Genomic DNA, 18,176 nt, shown 5'->3' with positions numbered 1-18,176 from the left:
GTTCAGTTCGTTGTAACATTTCGAGCTTCCTCATCGCACGATCTACTAGTCATTCGCGACGTTGGGCGTCAGCTTTCGCCAAGCTCAAGCTCCAACTTCGAAGCCCAAATTCACAAGTTCGAGCCTAGGGAAAAGCACGAGCACGAGCTCGAGCTGTCGAGTCGACGAAGGGCACCTGCATACGATCCTCCCCGCAGCCGCATACGGAATAGAGAGAGCACGCATTGATCAATTGGCTTCGCTAGACCGCGGTTGAGCATTACTACTCTGCTATTATTACTGGCTGCTATTACCACTACTTCGTACACTACTTCCACGGAGTTTTATCCCGAAAGCTTGGGTTCTCGAACGCGAACAGAAAACAAACTTTCCTGCGTTCCATCCACCCCTTTTCCTGCTTCTCGGCTGCAGAGGTACGAAACACGGTACGGGAGACTCGAAGAGGGTGGCCAGTATCGCCAGACATCATCCAGGCCCTTGTCCGATCCACACGCAGGGCGAGATTTGGAGTGTTAAGTGTTAACGGGGTACGAAGTACTTGTCCAGGTACTTCATCATATTATTGATTGCCCAGTGATACCAGGCACGAGCAATCATAACACGAGACACTTCGGAGATACCTCGACCCACGCTGCAGGGACCCGCGACACCACTTCCAATCCCACTACGACACCACTACGACACCACTACAGCAACCACCGCGACAAGGGACCCGTTGTACCATCTAGGTACCCCCTGCTGCGACCCAAACACTGCAGGAACAGCAACACGACGCCTTCCCCAGCCAAAGCCTGCAATCTCTCGTCAATTTCAAGGTGTGCGTGTCGCTGTCGCTGTGTCGCTGTGTGCGTGTGCCTCCTTACGCGCTATTCCGAATAATACTGTTTTCTCCCTCTCCTCCCCCTTGGAAACTTGTCCAACAATTCTTATTGTTCCCTTGAATTATCCTCCTCCCCCAAGATTGGTTGAATCGAGTCAACACATCGTCAGGGAGAGAGGTAATGATGCGAGCCTGGAGTTGCCGAGTCCAATAAAACTTCTCCGCTCGCTTCATTCACTATTTCCCAACAAGTCCTCTCTTTTCTGGGCTTGTTATTTTTAGTCTCTTTTTTCTTCTTCTCTCTCCCTCCTCACCTCCTCTCTTCATGACGATTCTGTCTCGCGCCTGCCTCGTAGCTCTGCTCCATGACCACAGGAAGATTTTGAAATCATACCGGCCCATCGTCGCCAACAAAAGGACGAACCACTCGTTTACGAACCCCTGGAGATTCCGGAACAGGCGGGCCAGGCCCTCTCCGTCCACTCTTTCGCCCTCCACCATCCGACGCCGGAGACCACCTCGCCCATTTGCTGCCTGCTGCCGCTCTCTCTCTCTCCAGCGCCTCCCGGAAAGGCACGAGGACTACCTCGAAGGGATCCTCACCCCCGTCAGCCTCTCTCCTCCAAGAACTCCTGAGAGGAACATGAGAACGGCACGTCCCGAGCGAGATCGCGTGCGTCGCCGCTCGTCCGTCGTTGCCGACCGTCACCACCCCTTGGACTCTTCCTCGTTGCAGGACAACGCGGGTTCCTTCTCCGAGGGGATGGCCGATCCGAAAGAAGCGACGGGCTTCGCTTCCCCTAGCCCGACGAGCAGTAGCAGAAACCACCGCCACCCGCACCACCACCTCGACCACAGGAGGAACAATAGCAATATTCACACGTCTCCTGAATTCCCTCGGCCAGGAACTGCGTCGTCCTTTTCTTCTCAGCGTGCCGGTGATTCAATGGGTCCACCGTCATCAGCAGCCGACGACGAATGGACACGATCGTCGCGATCGACGTCGTCCGCCTCGCGAAACACCAATCGGCTGTCAATCACTCTTCCCATTGCCCCGCCCACATCAGACCCTTCGCGACCCTTGCCGAGCTCTGCTGCCTCGTCAGTTTTCGCTCCTTCGGTCCCGGGGACGCCGGCACGCCAGACTCAATCTGCTCTTCCGACACCTTCTGATGCCAACGAGTTTATCATTGCGATAGCCGGCCAGGAGCGCCGCGTCATGGAGCTCCGCGAGGAATTAAAAACGGCGGAGGACGAATTGAAGCGTCTCAAGCGCCAGTGGACCATGCACGAGGCCTACAAAAAGTCCACCGCTAACCGTGCCCCCGAGCCAGCGAAACCTGTCGTGCCGCAGCCAGAATCGTGGTCCGGTACGCCCTACGATGACGATCTGGCCGTGAAGCGGAGCATAGAGCTCGACAGGAGGAAGCTGCTCTTACAAACCCAGCAGCAGGGCAACACGCCCAAGGATGAGCGGAAACGCGTGTTCCAGGGCCGTCACGCGAGGACGCTGTCCTTGCTATCGCCCACGAAGCCGACCTCGTCTGAGTCCTTTTCGGTGCTCGACGATGAGGTCGATGTATGCAAGTCGCCTGATGTCGAGCAACAGCCCATCGTGCGCAGACAATCTGTCATGAACAAAAGGGCCTCGTGGCAACCGCAGTCCCACCACTCTGCAGCGGTCAACGCCCACCACCACCACCACTACAACCATAACCACAACAATGGCAACGCCATGTCCCAAATCGTCGAAGACTTTAAGCTCGGTTTCAAGACGTTCTACGAGGACATCCGCCAAATCACCGTCGGCGACGAGCCCGTCACGGGCGCCACCAGCGCCACTAGTACCCGGACCACCGCCGTCGACCTCTCGGGCCGCAACAACGCCTCCTCCAACACCAACAATAACAATAACAGAGGCTACGCCGATGATCAAGATACCATCCGCCCCTCACATGCAAACACGCGTCCCAAGCTCGCCTCCGCCTTCGACTTCCCCGCCAAGAATAACACAGACGACACAGAGACCGTTGAGACGCCTTCTAAGCCCAAGACGTCATCCCGCCCTCTCGCCGCCGCTCGGGACCGGAACGCCCGCTCGAGGAATAAGCACTTTTCGTGGACGCCCCTGTCGTTCGAGGGCATCGACGGCGAGGCCTGGCTGAACTTCGATTCGCCCGCCTCGACGGGGAAGTCGACGCGGTGGAGCGGGTCGACTATGAATGAGGAGGAGAACGCGAACGTGCAGTCTACCTCGGCCAACAAGGCTCAGGAAACTGAATCGCCTCTGTAAGGTTTCTCTCTCCCCTCTCCCTCGTGGGGGTTATGCGTGTGTGCCTTTCGGTCTCTAGTCAAACTAACTAGGAGCAAACGATAGGACTAAGAAGACGACCTCGGCCCTCGGGCTCGTCTCCCCCGTTTCCATCTCCCCTCAACGCCTCGAGGAACTCACGGCCCAGGTCGTCAACCGGCTTTCGCCCAGTAATATTAAGCGCACAGCCACCGATTTCATGACGCAGTGGGAGCAGAGCCTCGGCGAAGCCGCCGCCGAAGGCAGGACGAACAAGACTAACGCCCATGCCGCGGCGGCGCTTGAAAACCCTCCGATTGCGAAGGAGCAAAAGGAGGATAAGGAAAATATCCTCGTCTGAGAGAACGAGGTATATAATTTAATTTCATCCATGGGAGTTGGCGGCCTATCATGGGGGAGTAAAAAGGAGGGAAACCTTAATCTTTCCTCTCGAAGCGAAGCAGGGGAGGTTTACGAAAACCTTATAATGTTCTTGAATGATCGATATCCTAACGCTTCCCCCCTCCCCATTCATGTAATGCTACTCTTTTTGGAACTATTCGTGGGAAGGGCCGGAAGAAGGAAAGGGGGGCTATATGGGAGGAGTTCTTTTGTGTTTTTTTTTTTTTTCCTTTGTTGGATGATTATGATAGAAATTAATGACATTTATGACTGCTCTATGCGTCGTTTTAGTCGAAATATCTCGACTTTTGTAAATGGCTGAATGTGATGTGATGTAGGACCTTGCCCTCGTTGAGGTATCAAACTCTTTCCACTCCAACCTGATGAGCCAAAGCATACGAGAATCCACAAACAAGGCATCGCGGAAGGAAACATTCAAATCAACACTGATTATTATACTTATCAGAAACCAACCCCTTAAAACGCACACCCCAAAATGACCTTCCAAACTCCCACGATCCAAAAAAGAGAAGCAATCAAAAACTCTAGATATCATCCAGACCCACACAACCAACCCTCTTCTTCCACCCCCTCTCAAGAAGCAAAATGAACAAGGTCAAAAAAAAAAAAAAAAAAGGCATGTACAAAAATCAACAACTACTCCTCGCCAACACTAAGAGTAACGGTCGGAGGCGGCGGCAGAGGTGGTGTCTCCTCGCCTGCGCCCTCCTCACTCCTCGCCGAACGAGCCGTCTCCCTCCTCCGTCTCCTCGCCCTTCGCTCCTCCTCCGTCCGCTGTCTCCTCAGCGCCTCCCTCTTCTCGGGATCCAGGTCCTCGCCGGGTCCTCCGTCTCCTCCGCCCCGCATGCCCTGGAGTAAGAGGGCTGCGCGGGCCGCGACGTCGTCTTCGCCGCCTTCGCGGGGTGATGAGAGGGTTGGGCTAAGTAGGTTGCCGTCGCTGCCCGCGGCACTATTCCGGGTGTCACCAGCTGCAATGGAGGAAGCATTGGTGGTACCGTTAGTGACACCTCCGTTGCTGCCCTGTTGCTGCTGCTCCTGCTGTCTCAGCGTGGCCTCGACCGAAGGAATCTCATTGAGATCCGGCACCTTCTGCCCCGAAGCGATCCTATCCCTATGCCTATCCTTCAACCTCGCCCTCCGCCTCCTATCGCGATCATCCCTCGTAGCCGGCGCTGCAGCACGCAACTTCTCCAGCAACGAATCCATAGCGCCCGTATTCGAAGGACTCGGTGGCGCGCCGCTTCCATTGCTGTGATCGGCCAAGAGAGGCGACTTGAGCTGCTGCTTCCTCTTCATCGACGCCTCGTTCCGCCGCCTCGTCTCCTCGAGCGCCACGTTCTTCTCGCGCGACTTCTTCCACTCCGTGACGAAGCCCGCCAACTTCGCGAAGAAGTCCCGCCGCGCGTTCTCGTCCCTGGGGTCCTCGCCGTAGAAGATCATGATGTCATCGTACGTCTTGCTCATCTCCTCGAGGTACAGCTGCATCTGCTCCGCCTTGCGCCGCGCGTCCTTCATGCACCGCTGCGCCACCTGGCCGACGCGGTCCTGAGGGTGGAATTTCTTCGGGTCGCTGAGATTGCCCGAGTCGAGAGACATCTGCACGTTCTTGATGTTGTCGATGTAGCGCCGCGCGTCGGCCTGCAGCTGGTCGACGTTGATCTTCTGCGTCGTGATGACGGAGGCGATGTCGTTGCTGAAGCCTTCCCACTCGGGGTACTGGTTCCGCACGATGCGCTCGACTAGGTCCGCTAACGTCGTCTCGTTCTTGTCGTCCTTGACCATGCCCAGTCGCGCGAGCGAGCTGAGCTTGAAGCCCCGCGCCTGCTTGTTGGCGTCATTCATATAGTTACCAATATCGAGGATGAGCCCCAAAACGTTCATGAGTGCCACCGAGTCACGCAGGGACTCCGACACCTCCATGACTTGCCGGACCTTGGCGTTGATCTCATCGTACTCTGATTCGTATGACCTCGTAAGCGCGAGCGCTCGCATCCTGCTCTTCCAATAGTGATGGAGCTCGAACGCCGTGTACAGGTAGATCTGGTCCTCGCGTGTGAGTTCTGCGGGGTCCTGCTCGCGATTATCTTCCGTCTTGGCGTCTGGTCCAGTCCAGTCCTTGCTGTACGGCGCCATCGACTTGGCGGTATTCTCTGGAATGTTGGCGAGGTCACCCTTTTGTAGGAAGTCCATAATACCACTGTTGTCGAGGAACTCGTCGTCGCAGTGGATGATCTTTTGCACAATCTTCTCGACCGAGTAGTGAGAGAACTTAGCAAAAGCGATTTCTAGAGAAGCATTAATGTTAGTTTTATCCTCTGTACGTGTGTTGATTGGGTAGAGGAGTTAGCTTACCGTATGCCTTGCGCAAATCCGACGAGATAATCTGCTTCTTATCATCCTTCTGCCTAGACTTGCCTCCCAGCTTCTTAATCTCCTTGGCCATGAACAACTTCTCAACCTCGTCCAGGATACCCTTCTTGCTGAGCTCCTGGTACTTCTCCTCCCTCTCCTCAGCGGAGGGCGCGTGCGCGGCCCAATGCGTCGTCATGTGAGAATCGACCTTGTCCCAGTGAAGAGCCTTAAGCTTCTTCTTAGGCCGCATGACAGGCAAGCCAATGCTTTGCGTGGTGGGGGCGTACGCGGCTTGCTGGGAGAGGAAGTGTCCCGAGATGGCGCCAGGGAGAGGAGGAGGAGGCGGAGGAGGTGCGCCAAACATCGGTGGTGGAGGTGGTGGGGGCGGTGGTGGAGGGGGACCGCCTCCGGAAGAAATAAGGCCTGGTGGTGGTGGTGGAGGGGGAGGTGGTGGCGGGGCACCACCAGAAGAGATGAGACCCGGAGGCGGGAGAGGTGGTGGTGGAGGAGGAGCACCGCCGGAAGAGATGAGTCCCGGTGGTGGAAGTGGAGGAGGCGGTGGCGGCGGTGGCGCACCGACTTGACCAGGGAGTACAGACGCGGGAGGAGGAGTTGAACCGGCAGCGGTAACCTTGATCTTCGGAGGCTCGCTGTCAGCAGGAGTAAGAGGCGACTGGGACTCGAGGCTCGGGTGAGACGGGCCCGTGGTAACACCGTCGCCATCTTCCGAATCGCTGCCCTCATATCTCTTGACCTTGCCCGTAATCTCGTTGAGAAGTCCGGCCTGCTGCTTAGGATCGACGACGGGCCTACGGATCTCGACCATCCTTGGCTTCTCGTAAACCACATCACCATCCTCATCCTCACCGTCGCCTTCCATAATCGTATCTTCGCCAAGGGGGATACCCGGCAAGGGCTTGCGGGTGACTCTGTTGGTCTGCCTCCTCACGCTGCCGAGCATACCAGGGCTGAGCGCCGGCTTCGAAAGGTCAACCCCGGCGTCGTCATCGTCGCTACTACCGCCACCGTAGCCGTCCATTTCCTCGCGCAGAGCCCGGAGTCTATCGGACGGGCCGACGGCCTCACCCCACACCCTACCTTCGAGTTTGTACTGCGTCTTTTGCCTCTCGATCTGCATCTGCAGACGCTCGAGCAGCCTCTCACGGTCGAGGATACCCTGCATACGGACGGGGTCGTCGTCGCCGAGCTTGCTACCGCCGGCGCTGCCACCGGAGGAGCTCTTGACTGCGTTGGAGGCGGCGATATCCTGGGCGTCTCGAAGCATGAGGTACAGCTCTCGGGTTTCCAACTCATACCGCTGTGCTTCCTTCGCCCGCACGGTCTGAATGTTCTCGAGCTCGGCCTTGAGCCCTTCGGCCTGCCGCCTCTGGGCTTCGATGAAGCGGGACTGCTCCTCTAGCTGCCTCTGCAGCTTAGCAACGAGTCCATCGGCTCCGAGCTCCAACTTGGCCTTCATCTCATCCCTCTCCGCGAGAGCGGCGTCGGCGATCTGACGAGCCTCGAGGGCCTCGTCCAAGGCCTGCCGCGCCTCGGAATCGGTATGCAACTTGTCCAACAGGCTCTGCACGGTGAAGTTGAGGCTACGCTTGAGGTCCATGTCAGGAAGCCTCCTGTCCATGGCCACGTAGCTGAGCATGGAGTCGACGAGCTGGAACATGCGCAGCCTCTCCTCATTGTCGCTATTAGGGATGAGCAAGAGGTGCTGCAGCGCCGACACGAAGTAGTCCTGCGATTGGGATCCGTTGAGACGCTGCTGGATAGCGTCGACGATCTGGACGGGGTCATTGAGGTCCTTGATTTCGCCCTCGATGTTGTCCTTGATCGAGTTGTTCTCTCGCTCCAGCATATCCTCGTAGTCGATGGCCTCATTGGTGCGGAACTTGTCAATCTGGTTGTCGATGAACTCGTACTGGAACCCCTCCATCTTGTTCATGATGCGCTTGATGCCGCATGCCGTGAACTGGGCGCGGATGTGCACCCTCAGCTGGAGGTCCTTCACCGGCTTGTCAATCATCATGTTGACCAAGATGAGCGTCGCGACGGCGTATTCCATCAACAGGTTCTCCATGCCGACACCGCCGCTGCGCACTTCTTGGCTTGCGCCGACAAGACTGCCCATCTTTCCGCGGCCGTCAACGGCGACCTCGACGAGGCGCATCCAGGCGTCGAACCGGCCATTCTCGCCTTGCTGCGTCTTGACTTGGTCGAGAGCTTGAATCACCTTGAGGTGACCCTCGCCTTGGCCCCAGTCGCACAAGAAGGTGAGCACTTCGCTGACCAGTTTACGGGTGGTAATCCTCGAAGACGTCAACGCAGTCGCTAGCGCTATTAGGACCTGCTGATGCTGAAGGGCGTCGTCGGCGCCGAATTTGTTGTTCATCACGGCCTTGAGACACTTGATAATGTCATACTCGCGGTCCAGGGACTTGTCGCCCCTGGCGGCCTCGGGAACAGCCGGACCCGTCGCAGTCTTCCTATTGATCTTGAGGAGCAGAGTGGTCAGGGCGACCTGACCCTGACACTCGATGAAGCGCTTCACCCAACCAATCTGTTGGGTTCTGAGGTTGACCTCGAGACTACCGAAGCCTTTTGAATCGAGCTTATCCTCCATGATCTTGCGTACGTACCATTCCGGCGCGCCCTCTTCCTCGGAGTAGGTGGTGATGTCGACGTTGGCGTACTGCCCCGGACGAGCTGTCGTCCGTCGCTTTTGTTCGCCCTGCCACTCGGTGAGACGGTCCTGGTGTAAGAGAGTCCACTTCTTGTCAGCCGGATAGGCGCTCATCTGTCGCCGGGCCTGCTCGGGCAGGTTGGTCCATCCTCGCTTCTGCATCAGTTGAACGAACATCTGTTCTATCACGCGGTCATCGTCGGGCCGGGGGAAGTGGAAACCCTCATGGTGGGAGGTGGTGGGCGGTTTAGTCAGGCGGTTCGAGTCCCGGTTGGAGAGATAGGAGGAGTAAGAACTCTGGGAGGAAGCACTAGGTAGAGGAGCTAATCTAGATGAGCGAGCAGACCCTATATCGTAGGAGGCGGCGGCTCCACCATTACCTGAAAATATGCTAGCATTATCGCCGGAGCTCCTTCCGGTGGATGTTATGTAGGAATCATATCTGGTGTTTATCGTACTGCTCCCTAGGCTCGTCCTTCCGGATCCGGGGCCGGCCCATTGCTGCTGCTGTTGTTGTTGTAGGTGTCCCTGAGACTGCTGTTGTGGAGAAGGCTGCTGCTGGTGCGAGGAAGAGGCCATGGCCAGGTTTACGGCGGGATGGTGAGGTAGTCGCGCCACCGGGTGGTGGGGGGAGGTGGACACGTTGGGCATCGTGGAAGGATCGAAGGCAGGGTATTGATGAAAATCTCCGAAGCCCTTATTCAGGTGGTGTGGCATGGGCTCACGCCGAGCATGGGCTTGGGCGTGGGAGTCGGGGCTCGCGTGGTGGTGGTAGTCTGCGTGGACGGGGGATCTGTTATCGTTGCGGATGCCGTCGTATGGTATGCTAGTGATGACTCCAGCCATCATATTCAGGCCGGAGTCGGGAGTGTCGGCGCGGTCGATGGAGACGACGGACGAGTTGCGATGGTGATGGGACGAGGCCCGCGTGCTCGCGCTGGAGTCGTGGTATTCGAAGCTGGAGAGGTGGCGGCCGTCGTCGCTCGTGGGGTAGTGCTTCTCGTGTTTGTTCTTGTTTCGGGAAAAGAAGGACCGTCCGCTCGAGGACTGCCTAGACTTGTCGGCCGAAGCCATGGTGGGCGGTAACGAAAAGGATCCAGCCAGAGACGACGGCGTGGGACACAAACGGAGGCGGAGGAAGGGAGGAGGGGATCGGGGGGCGTGAGTGTTTGGACGTGGACCCAGCCAGGGGTGGGTTGAGATGACCAAACGGAAGGTCGATGAAACGCCGGTTCAAGGAGTTTCTCTCCTCCTTTCTGTCGTTTTGCCGCGATACTTTTGGCGTATTAAGCTTTCCTAGCTCCGTCTCTCTCTCTTTTTTTTCTGTCTATTCGAACGTTTCTTTCCCGCTCAGATCAAGAGGTCTAGAAGGCGGGCCGGCGTAACGTGGGTGATTCGCTGGACCAGGCCAGGACGGGTTCGCATGGTTGGGGCGAGCTTCTTCGCGATTCGTAGAACAAGTATCGGGACACGGTCCAGAAGGGCGATTGGGGGCGGTGATCTGGCACGTTGGGGCTGAGAATGCATGAATCGGGAGTGTTTTAGCATCAATTCTGGCAAAAGATGGGCTTCTTTTTTTTGCGACAACGGCAGTCATGGAGGCATATGGGGGGAGGCAGAAGTCGAGGCGAAAAAAGGGACGAAATGGCCAACGTACAGGAATTAAAAGGTGCACGATGGAAGGATTGTAGGGAGCGATGGATTAAAGATACAAAAAAAGAAGCGTGTTCGTGGATGTTCTCGACTGACGGACTCCTTCACTCTGGTGCCTGCCCTATTTTAATTGTTCTCTGTGGTATTTTTTGTTTCTCTTCTGTTCGCTAAGGGGGTTCGGTGGTGGGTGTCTCTCTCGTCGGGGAATTTCCCTGGATTCTGGATGGAGATTCGAGACCAGTTTGAGGTTGAGGTGTATGTGTACGAAAGTAGGGGTTGGAGGAGGATCAATGGAAGGAAACGAATGTGAGGTACACAGGCGCAGGTACCACCGGACTTGGCATCTGGACTTGGACCTGGACCTGGATCTGGAACTGCGACTTCAAATGGACTGGCAAGAGAGGAGGGAGAGGAGTTTGGAGGAGGCAGTCTTCAATGGTGGTTTCTTGATCCTGGTGAAGAAGAATGGCCCCCCTTTGTCCCTTCCCTATTAGTTTCTGGGTCTTCGGTCTTTCCTATCTTTCGAGCCACCGTGGCGCCAAATGTTCACGACACGATGCGATGTGATGCAGGGTCCGAAGAATCATCAACAGCAGACATGTACGATGAAAACACGAAACAAACACATTCTCGGACTAGACAGGGCGTTTAAGAGTTGAAGCGGTCGTATCGAAAGAAGCCAAAAAGGGTCCGGATGCGATTGATTGGGGAGGACGGAAGTGAAGTGATGGGAGGCGAAGACGTAGAGGGTACATGAAAATACGGCAAGATTATTATGGATGAACAAGTATCTAGATACTTTGGTGCAGATTTGTGATGTCGACTTAACCCCTGAAAGGGGACCGAGTCCCATCAACCTAATGCATGGGGAATATTGGCACAACGGCCGAAGCACGAGTACAAGGACAAGTATACGTACACAGTAGACGACGAGAAGAACACCAATATCTAATGCTTCGTATACACCAAATCTACGTGCCCGAATTATCGGGTGTTGTCCCTTTTTAAGGGGTTCAACTATTAATATCCCATCAATATCACTAAAACTGTACTTCGTACCTCGTCTTCATTTATGACTTTGCCGCGTGCTCTTGAACTCCGTGGATTTCAAGATACAGATACTGTCTGTGGACTGACCGGTGACTCTACCGCCTGAAGATCGGCTCCCTTGTTTCATCCGCGATCAGACGCGGGCTGTCAATTCTGGGGTTACAAAGTACATCCACCTTCTTCCAGCAGTCTTCGGCTGTCAACAACTCACAACTCAACTGTGTTTGAAACATTGTTCTGCACTTGAATAGCACATTGATCTTAGTGGAGTTGTTTGCGTGCATACGAAGTACTGAAGTAACAACCTCAAGAACCGAAATTTAGAATACGACATTGAACATTAGCACATTGGTCCGTATGCAATGGGTTTGGTGCAGGTCGTATTAACGAGCCCGATGGAACGCCCAATTGCTCTTGGGGATTCTCCTTACTTCGTACGAAGTACCAGGCACCGATAACGTACTTCGTAGGCGACGTCGCTGACTGCCAATAATAATGGATATCTACAGCTGGCAACAGTTGGAAACCCATTTTGTCCACGTTGTTCCGGCCCGGTGATATCTGGACACTGCAGAGTATTACGTACCTCACATCAATTGTTGGCGGCCCGGCTGGCTGTGGCCAGCTGGCCTAAGCTGCTGAACTTCACACCAAGTAGGGCACCGTTTTTCTTAGTCAACAACGTTTGTTCCCACAGGTTATGGGCCAAGTCGCTCTACCCAATTTGGAGCCCATTTCATCGATTTAGCCCTTGACGGTGGTTCCAATGCCACAGTGACTGTGGCATTGGAAGCCTATTATGGCTGTAACGCACGAAAATCCACAGACGCAGTGGCGACGGAAAGTCCCTTGGAACCGGAAAGTCCATGATATTCATGGCAACGGAAGCCCACAGGCGCTGTGGCATATCGGAAGCCCATAGACGCTGCGGCATGATGGAAGCCTACGAGGGCAGTATATTGAAAGTCTACAGGATGGAAATGGCTCTTGGAGGAATGGATCGGATGTGATGTCGTGGAAGGATTTCAGGAATGGAAATCTGCTGTTTTGGGCATTTCTTCTGGATCAAAGAAGTGGCTGTGATGACATGACCACCACAAGGACAAGTTTACTGGCAATCGCCACACATTTCTGTCCTTCGAAGGGGAGCCCGGTTGGCTGTTGCCAGCTGGCCTGAGCCGCCGAACTTCACACCAAGTATGGCACCGTTTTTCCTAGTTCCACTCGGAAATTCCTTTCCTAATCAACAACGTTTGTTCCCACATCAATCGCCAAATCGACATGGAGATGCGGATCCAAGTCCAGGATCGAGGCTCCAACCTAGCGACCCCTGGGACACCAAAGCTCGACATTCTCTCGTCTTCAACTGACAACTGCGATTTCTTGGCTCCAACCACCACTACGAGTACTTGTAATACCAGTACGCCTCATCGTAGCCCATCATGGGGTCCACGATCAATGCGATCAAGGTAAGGAAAAAGGCTAATCCATCACGAGCAACTCCCCGAGGGAGCAAATCAAAGCAACGAACTAACCACGTCCCCAATCCGGGAACCTATAGACCCTCATCGTACCAGCCGTCATCTCCCTCATCATCTTCCTCACCTCCCGATTCGTCATCGTGCCCCTCTGGCGACGGTACCGCCAGCGCTACAGCCAGTACCTACCGATCGACACGATATCAAACCACACCATGACGTTACGGCAAAGGCTGCAGGGTGCGTATTCGGGAATGTTGGCGCCTACGTGGAGGAGACGGTTCCGTTCGCGGGTGGTCGTGGGGGGAGACGAGGAGGTGGTGAGCGACGACGAGTATACTTCGGAAGAAGGGGAGGAGCTGGCGGATGTCGATGTTGAGTCCTGGTCTTCGGCGGCACATGGTGGGAGTAGGACGGATATTCCGAGCAGTGATAGGAGGCTAAGTCGAGAGTATGTTCCAGCTTTCCTACCCCCTTTTTTTCATTTTTTTACCTTATTTTTATTCTTCTCTTGCTTGGGTGTACTCGAACTAACTAGCGACGCACTGGGTAGTCTCGAAGAAGGGTTTCGAAGTGAGAGTGACGACGATGACAATAGAAACGAAAACTACCGGCGCTAACGTGCGAAGATAATAAACATTTAATTACCTTCCTTGCCATTCTAGTGGCTTCAAACTTAACCAAATTACCTTTCGGGGACTGCTTGTGATCGGTGAGACTTTGGCAGGGACCGCGTGTTCCCCTTTTCTCTTGTGATTTCGTGAACAGTCTGGCATATGACAGACACAGCGGCCTTCTTTCCAGAAAGCGATGGTTAGCGTAAGCGTACCTGAAGAAGTTATACGGAAGGGCCTCTCGCGCGCCCTTTTTCCATGCGCTCAACGAGAGGAAGGCGACGTCTAGTTAGAGCAAAACAGGGCCGTTTATCAGGGGTAGCGAAGGGTTCCCCTAGTGCTATCTGACGCACGGCTTCGACTGCGAATAAGGTCGGAGCCAACAGCAGGCTAGACGCAGAAAATCCGGGGTATCTCTAGCATCATCCGATGTCATCGTTCACAAGCTCGAGCACATGCTTCAACGGTTCGTCCCCTTCTTTCTAGTTCGGTTCTTCTTTCTGGGGAAGATGCGGGAAAAGAGTGGACGGCGCCCTTTTTTCGCGTCTTAGGGGCAAACCATCTCGTTCATAAGCGCGTGCGGCGTCAGGAGTGATGGAAGTTCCCCGGAGCACAGCTTCGAACATGTGAGTTTTATCTATGAGTTTGTCTATATAATGAGTGTCTTTGTCCCCAGTTCCTCGTCTCGACTCTTTTCTCCTTCATCTATTTTGTTTCATCCTTGAATCTTTGAACAACTGGAGTAAAGCCTGTCTCATACACAGACAACTACAACTACAAGGACAACCACTGCCACTACTAACACCACCACAACCGCAACAACTACAAGAACAAGAACAACTTGTTTTCTGTGGCATCGAGTGCGTCCAAAAATCAAGACAACACTCTTCAGCATCAACAAGACACTCAGACAAAAACAACAGCTTCTTCTAGGCCCCCAGTCTCAAAACAAGCAAACATCCCTCCGTCGACAAGACTGTCAAACAAAGCGGGAAGCCTCTTCCAAGCTTCCAACCTCAGAGCGAGCAAACAAACCTAAGTCCACCAATCCCACTAGCAGCAAGACAGAAAAAATGAAGTCTCGCACTTTCTCCCGCTTCTTTGGCATCTTCTCCCGGCGCAGGACCGACCGATCTACTACCGTCACCACTACCACTACTCCTCCTACCGTGACTACCACCACCACAACAACTGCTACGGCTACTGTCACCATGACCACTACCACCACTACTCCTAGGGGTACCACACCCTCGGCCCAAGAGGTAGAAACCTGCCCCATCTGCTACGAGGCCCCCCTCTCAGCCACCAAGTGCCGCCTCAACCCCACCGCCGAACAATGGTGCATCCTTCCCTGCGGCCACAAATTCGGCCACAAGTGCCTCCGGCGCTGGTTCCGCGACTGTCCCCCGCCACGAACCTGTCCCACATGCCGCGAGCCCGCCTTCCGCCGCTGCGGGCACCCCATCACGCCCGCACCTCTGCCCGCCCACGGCACCACCGTTGCGCGGAGAATCGAGATGCGGCAGATCCGAAAGGCGCTGGAGAAGCAGAGGGCTACGAAGTGTGGTTTCTGCGTTAAGAATGAAAGGGAGTATCAGGAGGCTTTGGGCGCGGTGAATACGCTGAGCTCGGATCATAAGGAGATGTGGGCTCGGAATAGTGATTTGGACTATGATGCGCATAAGAGGGCTTGCAAGGAGAGGTATGAGATGCAGTGGAGGGAGTGGTGGGATGAGAGGACGCTTGAGGGGCCGAAGATGGAGGAAGAGATGAAGGATCACGCGTATCCGTTGGAACTCTGCCTTGTCTGAAGGAGGGAAAGCAAGTTGTTTAGGGAACAAGGCCCTGACTTAGCGTAGACGAAACACGTCCGCTAATGAGGGGGATGTTTTGATGTATGGGTCATGTACATGCTTTGGCATATGATTTTGTGTCTTCAGACCGACGAAGCGTTTTGTTTTTCACGGGATGGGAACTATGTTGGAATCACTCGTGTTTCTTTTTTCTGGCGCTATGGGATATAACACGGGGCGGCGCATGAGCTCTGAGCTATGATACCCGATGAGAGTATATGAGATACGAGAGACTTGAAATGGAATTGGTAATGGATGAATGTACCACTGAACAGATCCTCATGGCGTGGACTGCCTGCTATTTCACAATAATACCACATTATCCATCCATCTATATTGTTTGCTGTGCTATGTTGAGGACCCTCGACCCCCCAAACTCTCTACCCCTAGATCACGCCGGTTCGCTTAAAGATCGGCGGCGATGGAGTCCCTTGAACTATAATGTAAGTAGTGAAGAACTAAATTGACAACGCATCTCCGCAGTTTGATTCAGAGACAGACCCGAGAAAAATGGTTTTGATGATGCACCGCAGACAAGTGTGGAAGGAGGAATGACAGAAAAAGAAACTCGCCGACAAATATATTAGAGAAATACTTTTTTTAAACAGGCAAACTTGCCGTTTCAGGGAATCTAAATGATTATAAGAATGGAGAGAGTGTGTTCTCAATACATCCAAGTTGTGAAGTCTTGGGTTTGAAATAAATCCCAAGATTTTGGCCTGGAGATATTAGTTCTGCCCCGCCCCATCGAAGACACCAACTTTTTCTCATGAACCTCAGTATCAAAGACCGAAACTACACATCTGCCCAGCCTCTATCATCTGAAAATTGTTCCGTCATCCTCTTCAATATAATTTCATCTCCCAACTCCACGCAAATCATCATCTCCATCCCTCACAATGTCCCAACCCACCCTCTCAGACCTCATCCTCCCGGAACAACCAACCCTCAACGCCGTCCTCTCCTCCCTCAAAAAAACCAGCCTATCCCCCCACAACCGCCTCCGCTCCATCCAGAACGACGCCTCCTTCGTCTCCGCCGCGGCATCGTCGCCCCTGGGCCGCGGGAGACCTCTGGTGGCCAACGAGCGCTGCGGGAGCTGGTACGTCGAACCGGGGAGGAAGCGGGGGAGTGCGTATTTTAAGAGTACGGATGGGCATACGGGACAGTGGAAGTTTAGTTGTCGGAGGTTGAATTTGCATTTGCTGGGGCTTATTGAGGAGAATGATGGGTATGAATTCAGTTTTCTATTTTCGTTCGTCCCTGTTTTGATGGGGAATATGAGTTTTATGAGTTGATATGTGGCTTAATCGTGAGCAACGATGTAAGATGAAGGACACAAGACCCAAGACTAACACGTATATCACAGAATCATCATCGTCGACTCCACAAGAAGAGGCAAACGTACGTCCTTCTAACCCCTCCACTTTCCCAAAGAAACACCCATCTAACATCCAGACCCAGGCATGCCCGACGCCCTCAGCAAAACCATCCCCATCTGGTGCGCCGTCCTCAACATGGCCCTCTTCCCCTCCCTCCCCACCTCCCACACCCTCCACACACCCCCAAACGTCGTCCCTCCGACAGAACACTCCCAAATCACCGCCCTCCTCCCCTCCTTCCTCTCCTCCCTACAAGACCTCAACCTCGACCTCGACTCCCTCCGGGCGTCCCTCACGAAACCCCTGCGTCCTTTCTGGGTGACGCCGGATACCCAGCTCCCTCTCTCCGTAGAAGAAGACGAACGGGAGGCTGCGAGTGAGGGCGTTGAAAAGAACAGGATGGCGATCTTTGAAGACGCAAGACCAATCATCTGCCTAACCGCTTCCAACAAATCCTCCACAAGTGAACTCTCCACAACTTTCGAAGGCTACGTCCAAGGCGCAGCCGACGACACAGAACACTGGGCCATGGGCCTCACCCCTTCCCTCTTCTGGTCGCACGCCCCTCTCCTCCTCTCCACCGCCGAGGTCGATCTGCCCGCCCTCATCTCCTCTCTCCTCGAACAGGAAGAATCATCTAAGCGCTCCACCGCCCCGACGACCATAAAAGTCGCTCCGCGCATCTCCGTCTGTGCGGGTCCCCTCCAGCATAACGCCACGGCACCCGACTCAGAATGCAGAATCTCTTTTCAACAGGGTACCGCACCCCGCGAATCCTGGCAGGTTTCCCCCCAGCTGCTGCGCGTCCGCATCGGGAACCCGAGGCAGGCCAGTAAGAATCTGAGATCTGCCCTGCCGGACATCTGCGCATTCGTAGCGCGTTTCTTCGAGGAGAGGGATCGTGCGGGTGATGATAATCGTCGTATCCTCGTGTCGTGCGATACGGGAAAGGATCTTTCCGTCGCGACCGCTCTTGCTCTGCAGTGTTACTTTTTCGATACGGATGACGAGGATGCCCCCTTTCGCGTGCCCGCGGAGGTGAGCATCAACAAGGCGACGATTCGTGCGAGGTTGGGTCATATCATGATTGCCTTTCCCCAGGCGAATCCTCAACGGGCAACATTACAGAGTGTAAATAGCTTCTTAATGGGTTAGAGACAACAAAGGAAAAGAAAGAGGAATAAGAAAAAAAAAAGGACTTGAAAAGATTAGACACATGAGAAATAAAATAAAAAGGCACAAGCACAAACAAGTCGACGCGGAAATCTATGTCTATTTCGAAGGGTGATCATGTACCTAAATCCGATTTTTGGGTTCCCCTCTATCGAAACCGACGGCAGAAATGTATGCGCAGCGAAAAAAATAAACCACCTTGGGCCGTTTTAGAAGAACCCCAAAGCGGGAGCCCAGCCGAGCTTCCTTTTTCCTATGTTTTTTTCTCTTTTTGATACATGTAGGTGTTGGGGAGGCAGGTTTAAACCTTTCATAAACCTCCGAAAGCTGCTTTATTTTTAATTCGTCTCTCCTCGAACCAATGTCGCTTCGTTACGTCATTACGCTTCAAGGAAA

The 18,176-nt window shown here is 54.3% G+C and overlaps 3 protein-coding genes and 2 pseudogenes across 3 annotated transcripts; 4 read left to right on the top strand and 1 right to left on the bottom strand.

Moving 5' to 3' along the window:
• Positions 1–1,145: 1,145 nt before the first annotated feature.
• Positions 1,146–3,471, top strand: SAPIO_CDS8910 (uncharacterized protein; the record flags this gene model as incomplete). The annotated part of the gene is made up of 2 exons (XM_016790437.1): positions 1,146–3,109; positions 3,198–3,471. The coding sequence occupies 2 exons, from the start codon at positions 1,146–1,148 to the stop codon at positions 3,469–3,471; spliced, it is 2,238 nt and encodes a 745-aa protein (XP_016639740.1).
• Positions 3,472–4,169: 698 nt separating this feature from the next.
• Positions 4,170–9,651, bottom strand: SAPIO_CDS8909 (Uncharacterized protein; the record flags this gene model as incomplete). Its single annotated transcript, XM_016790436.1, has 2 exons — positions 4,170–5,818; positions 5,886–9,651. The coding sequence occupies 2 exons, from the start codon at positions 9,649–9,651 to the stop codon at positions 4,170–4,172; spliced, it is 5,415 nt and encodes a 1,804-aa protein (XP_016639739.1).
• A 3,071-nt stretch (positions 9,652–12,722) lies between these two features.
• Positions 12,723–13,378, top strand: SAPIO_CDS8908 (uncharacterized protein; the record flags this gene model as incomplete). Its single annotated transcript, XM_016790435.1, has 3 exons — positions 12,723–12,749; positions 12,842–13,209; positions 13,312–13,378. The coding sequence occupies 3 exons, from the start codon at positions 12,723–12,725 to the stop codon at positions 13,376–13,378; spliced, it is 462 nt and encodes a 153-aa protein (XP_016639738.1).
• Positions 13,379–14,445: 1,067 nt separating this feature from the next.
• Positions 14,446–15,183, top strand: SAPIO_CDS8907 (annotated as a pseudogene; the record flags this gene model as incomplete).
• Positions 15,184–16,124: 941 nt separating this feature from the next.
• On the top strand, positions 16,125–17,762 carry SAPIO_CDS8906 (annotated as a pseudogene; the record flags this gene model as incomplete).
• Between the last annotated feature and the right edge of the window lie 414 nt (positions 17,763–18,176).

This window comes from Scedosporium apiospermum (genome assembly GCF_000732125.1).
Source record: "Scedosporium apiospermum strain IHEM 14462 chromosome Unknown SEQ_SAPIO_0132, whole genome shotgun sequence".
NCBI lineage: Eukaryota > Fungi > Ascomycota > Sordariomycetes > Microascales > Microascaceae > Scedosporium > Scedosporium apiospermum.
This window is presented reverse-complemented; position numbering and strand designations above follow the sequence as displayed.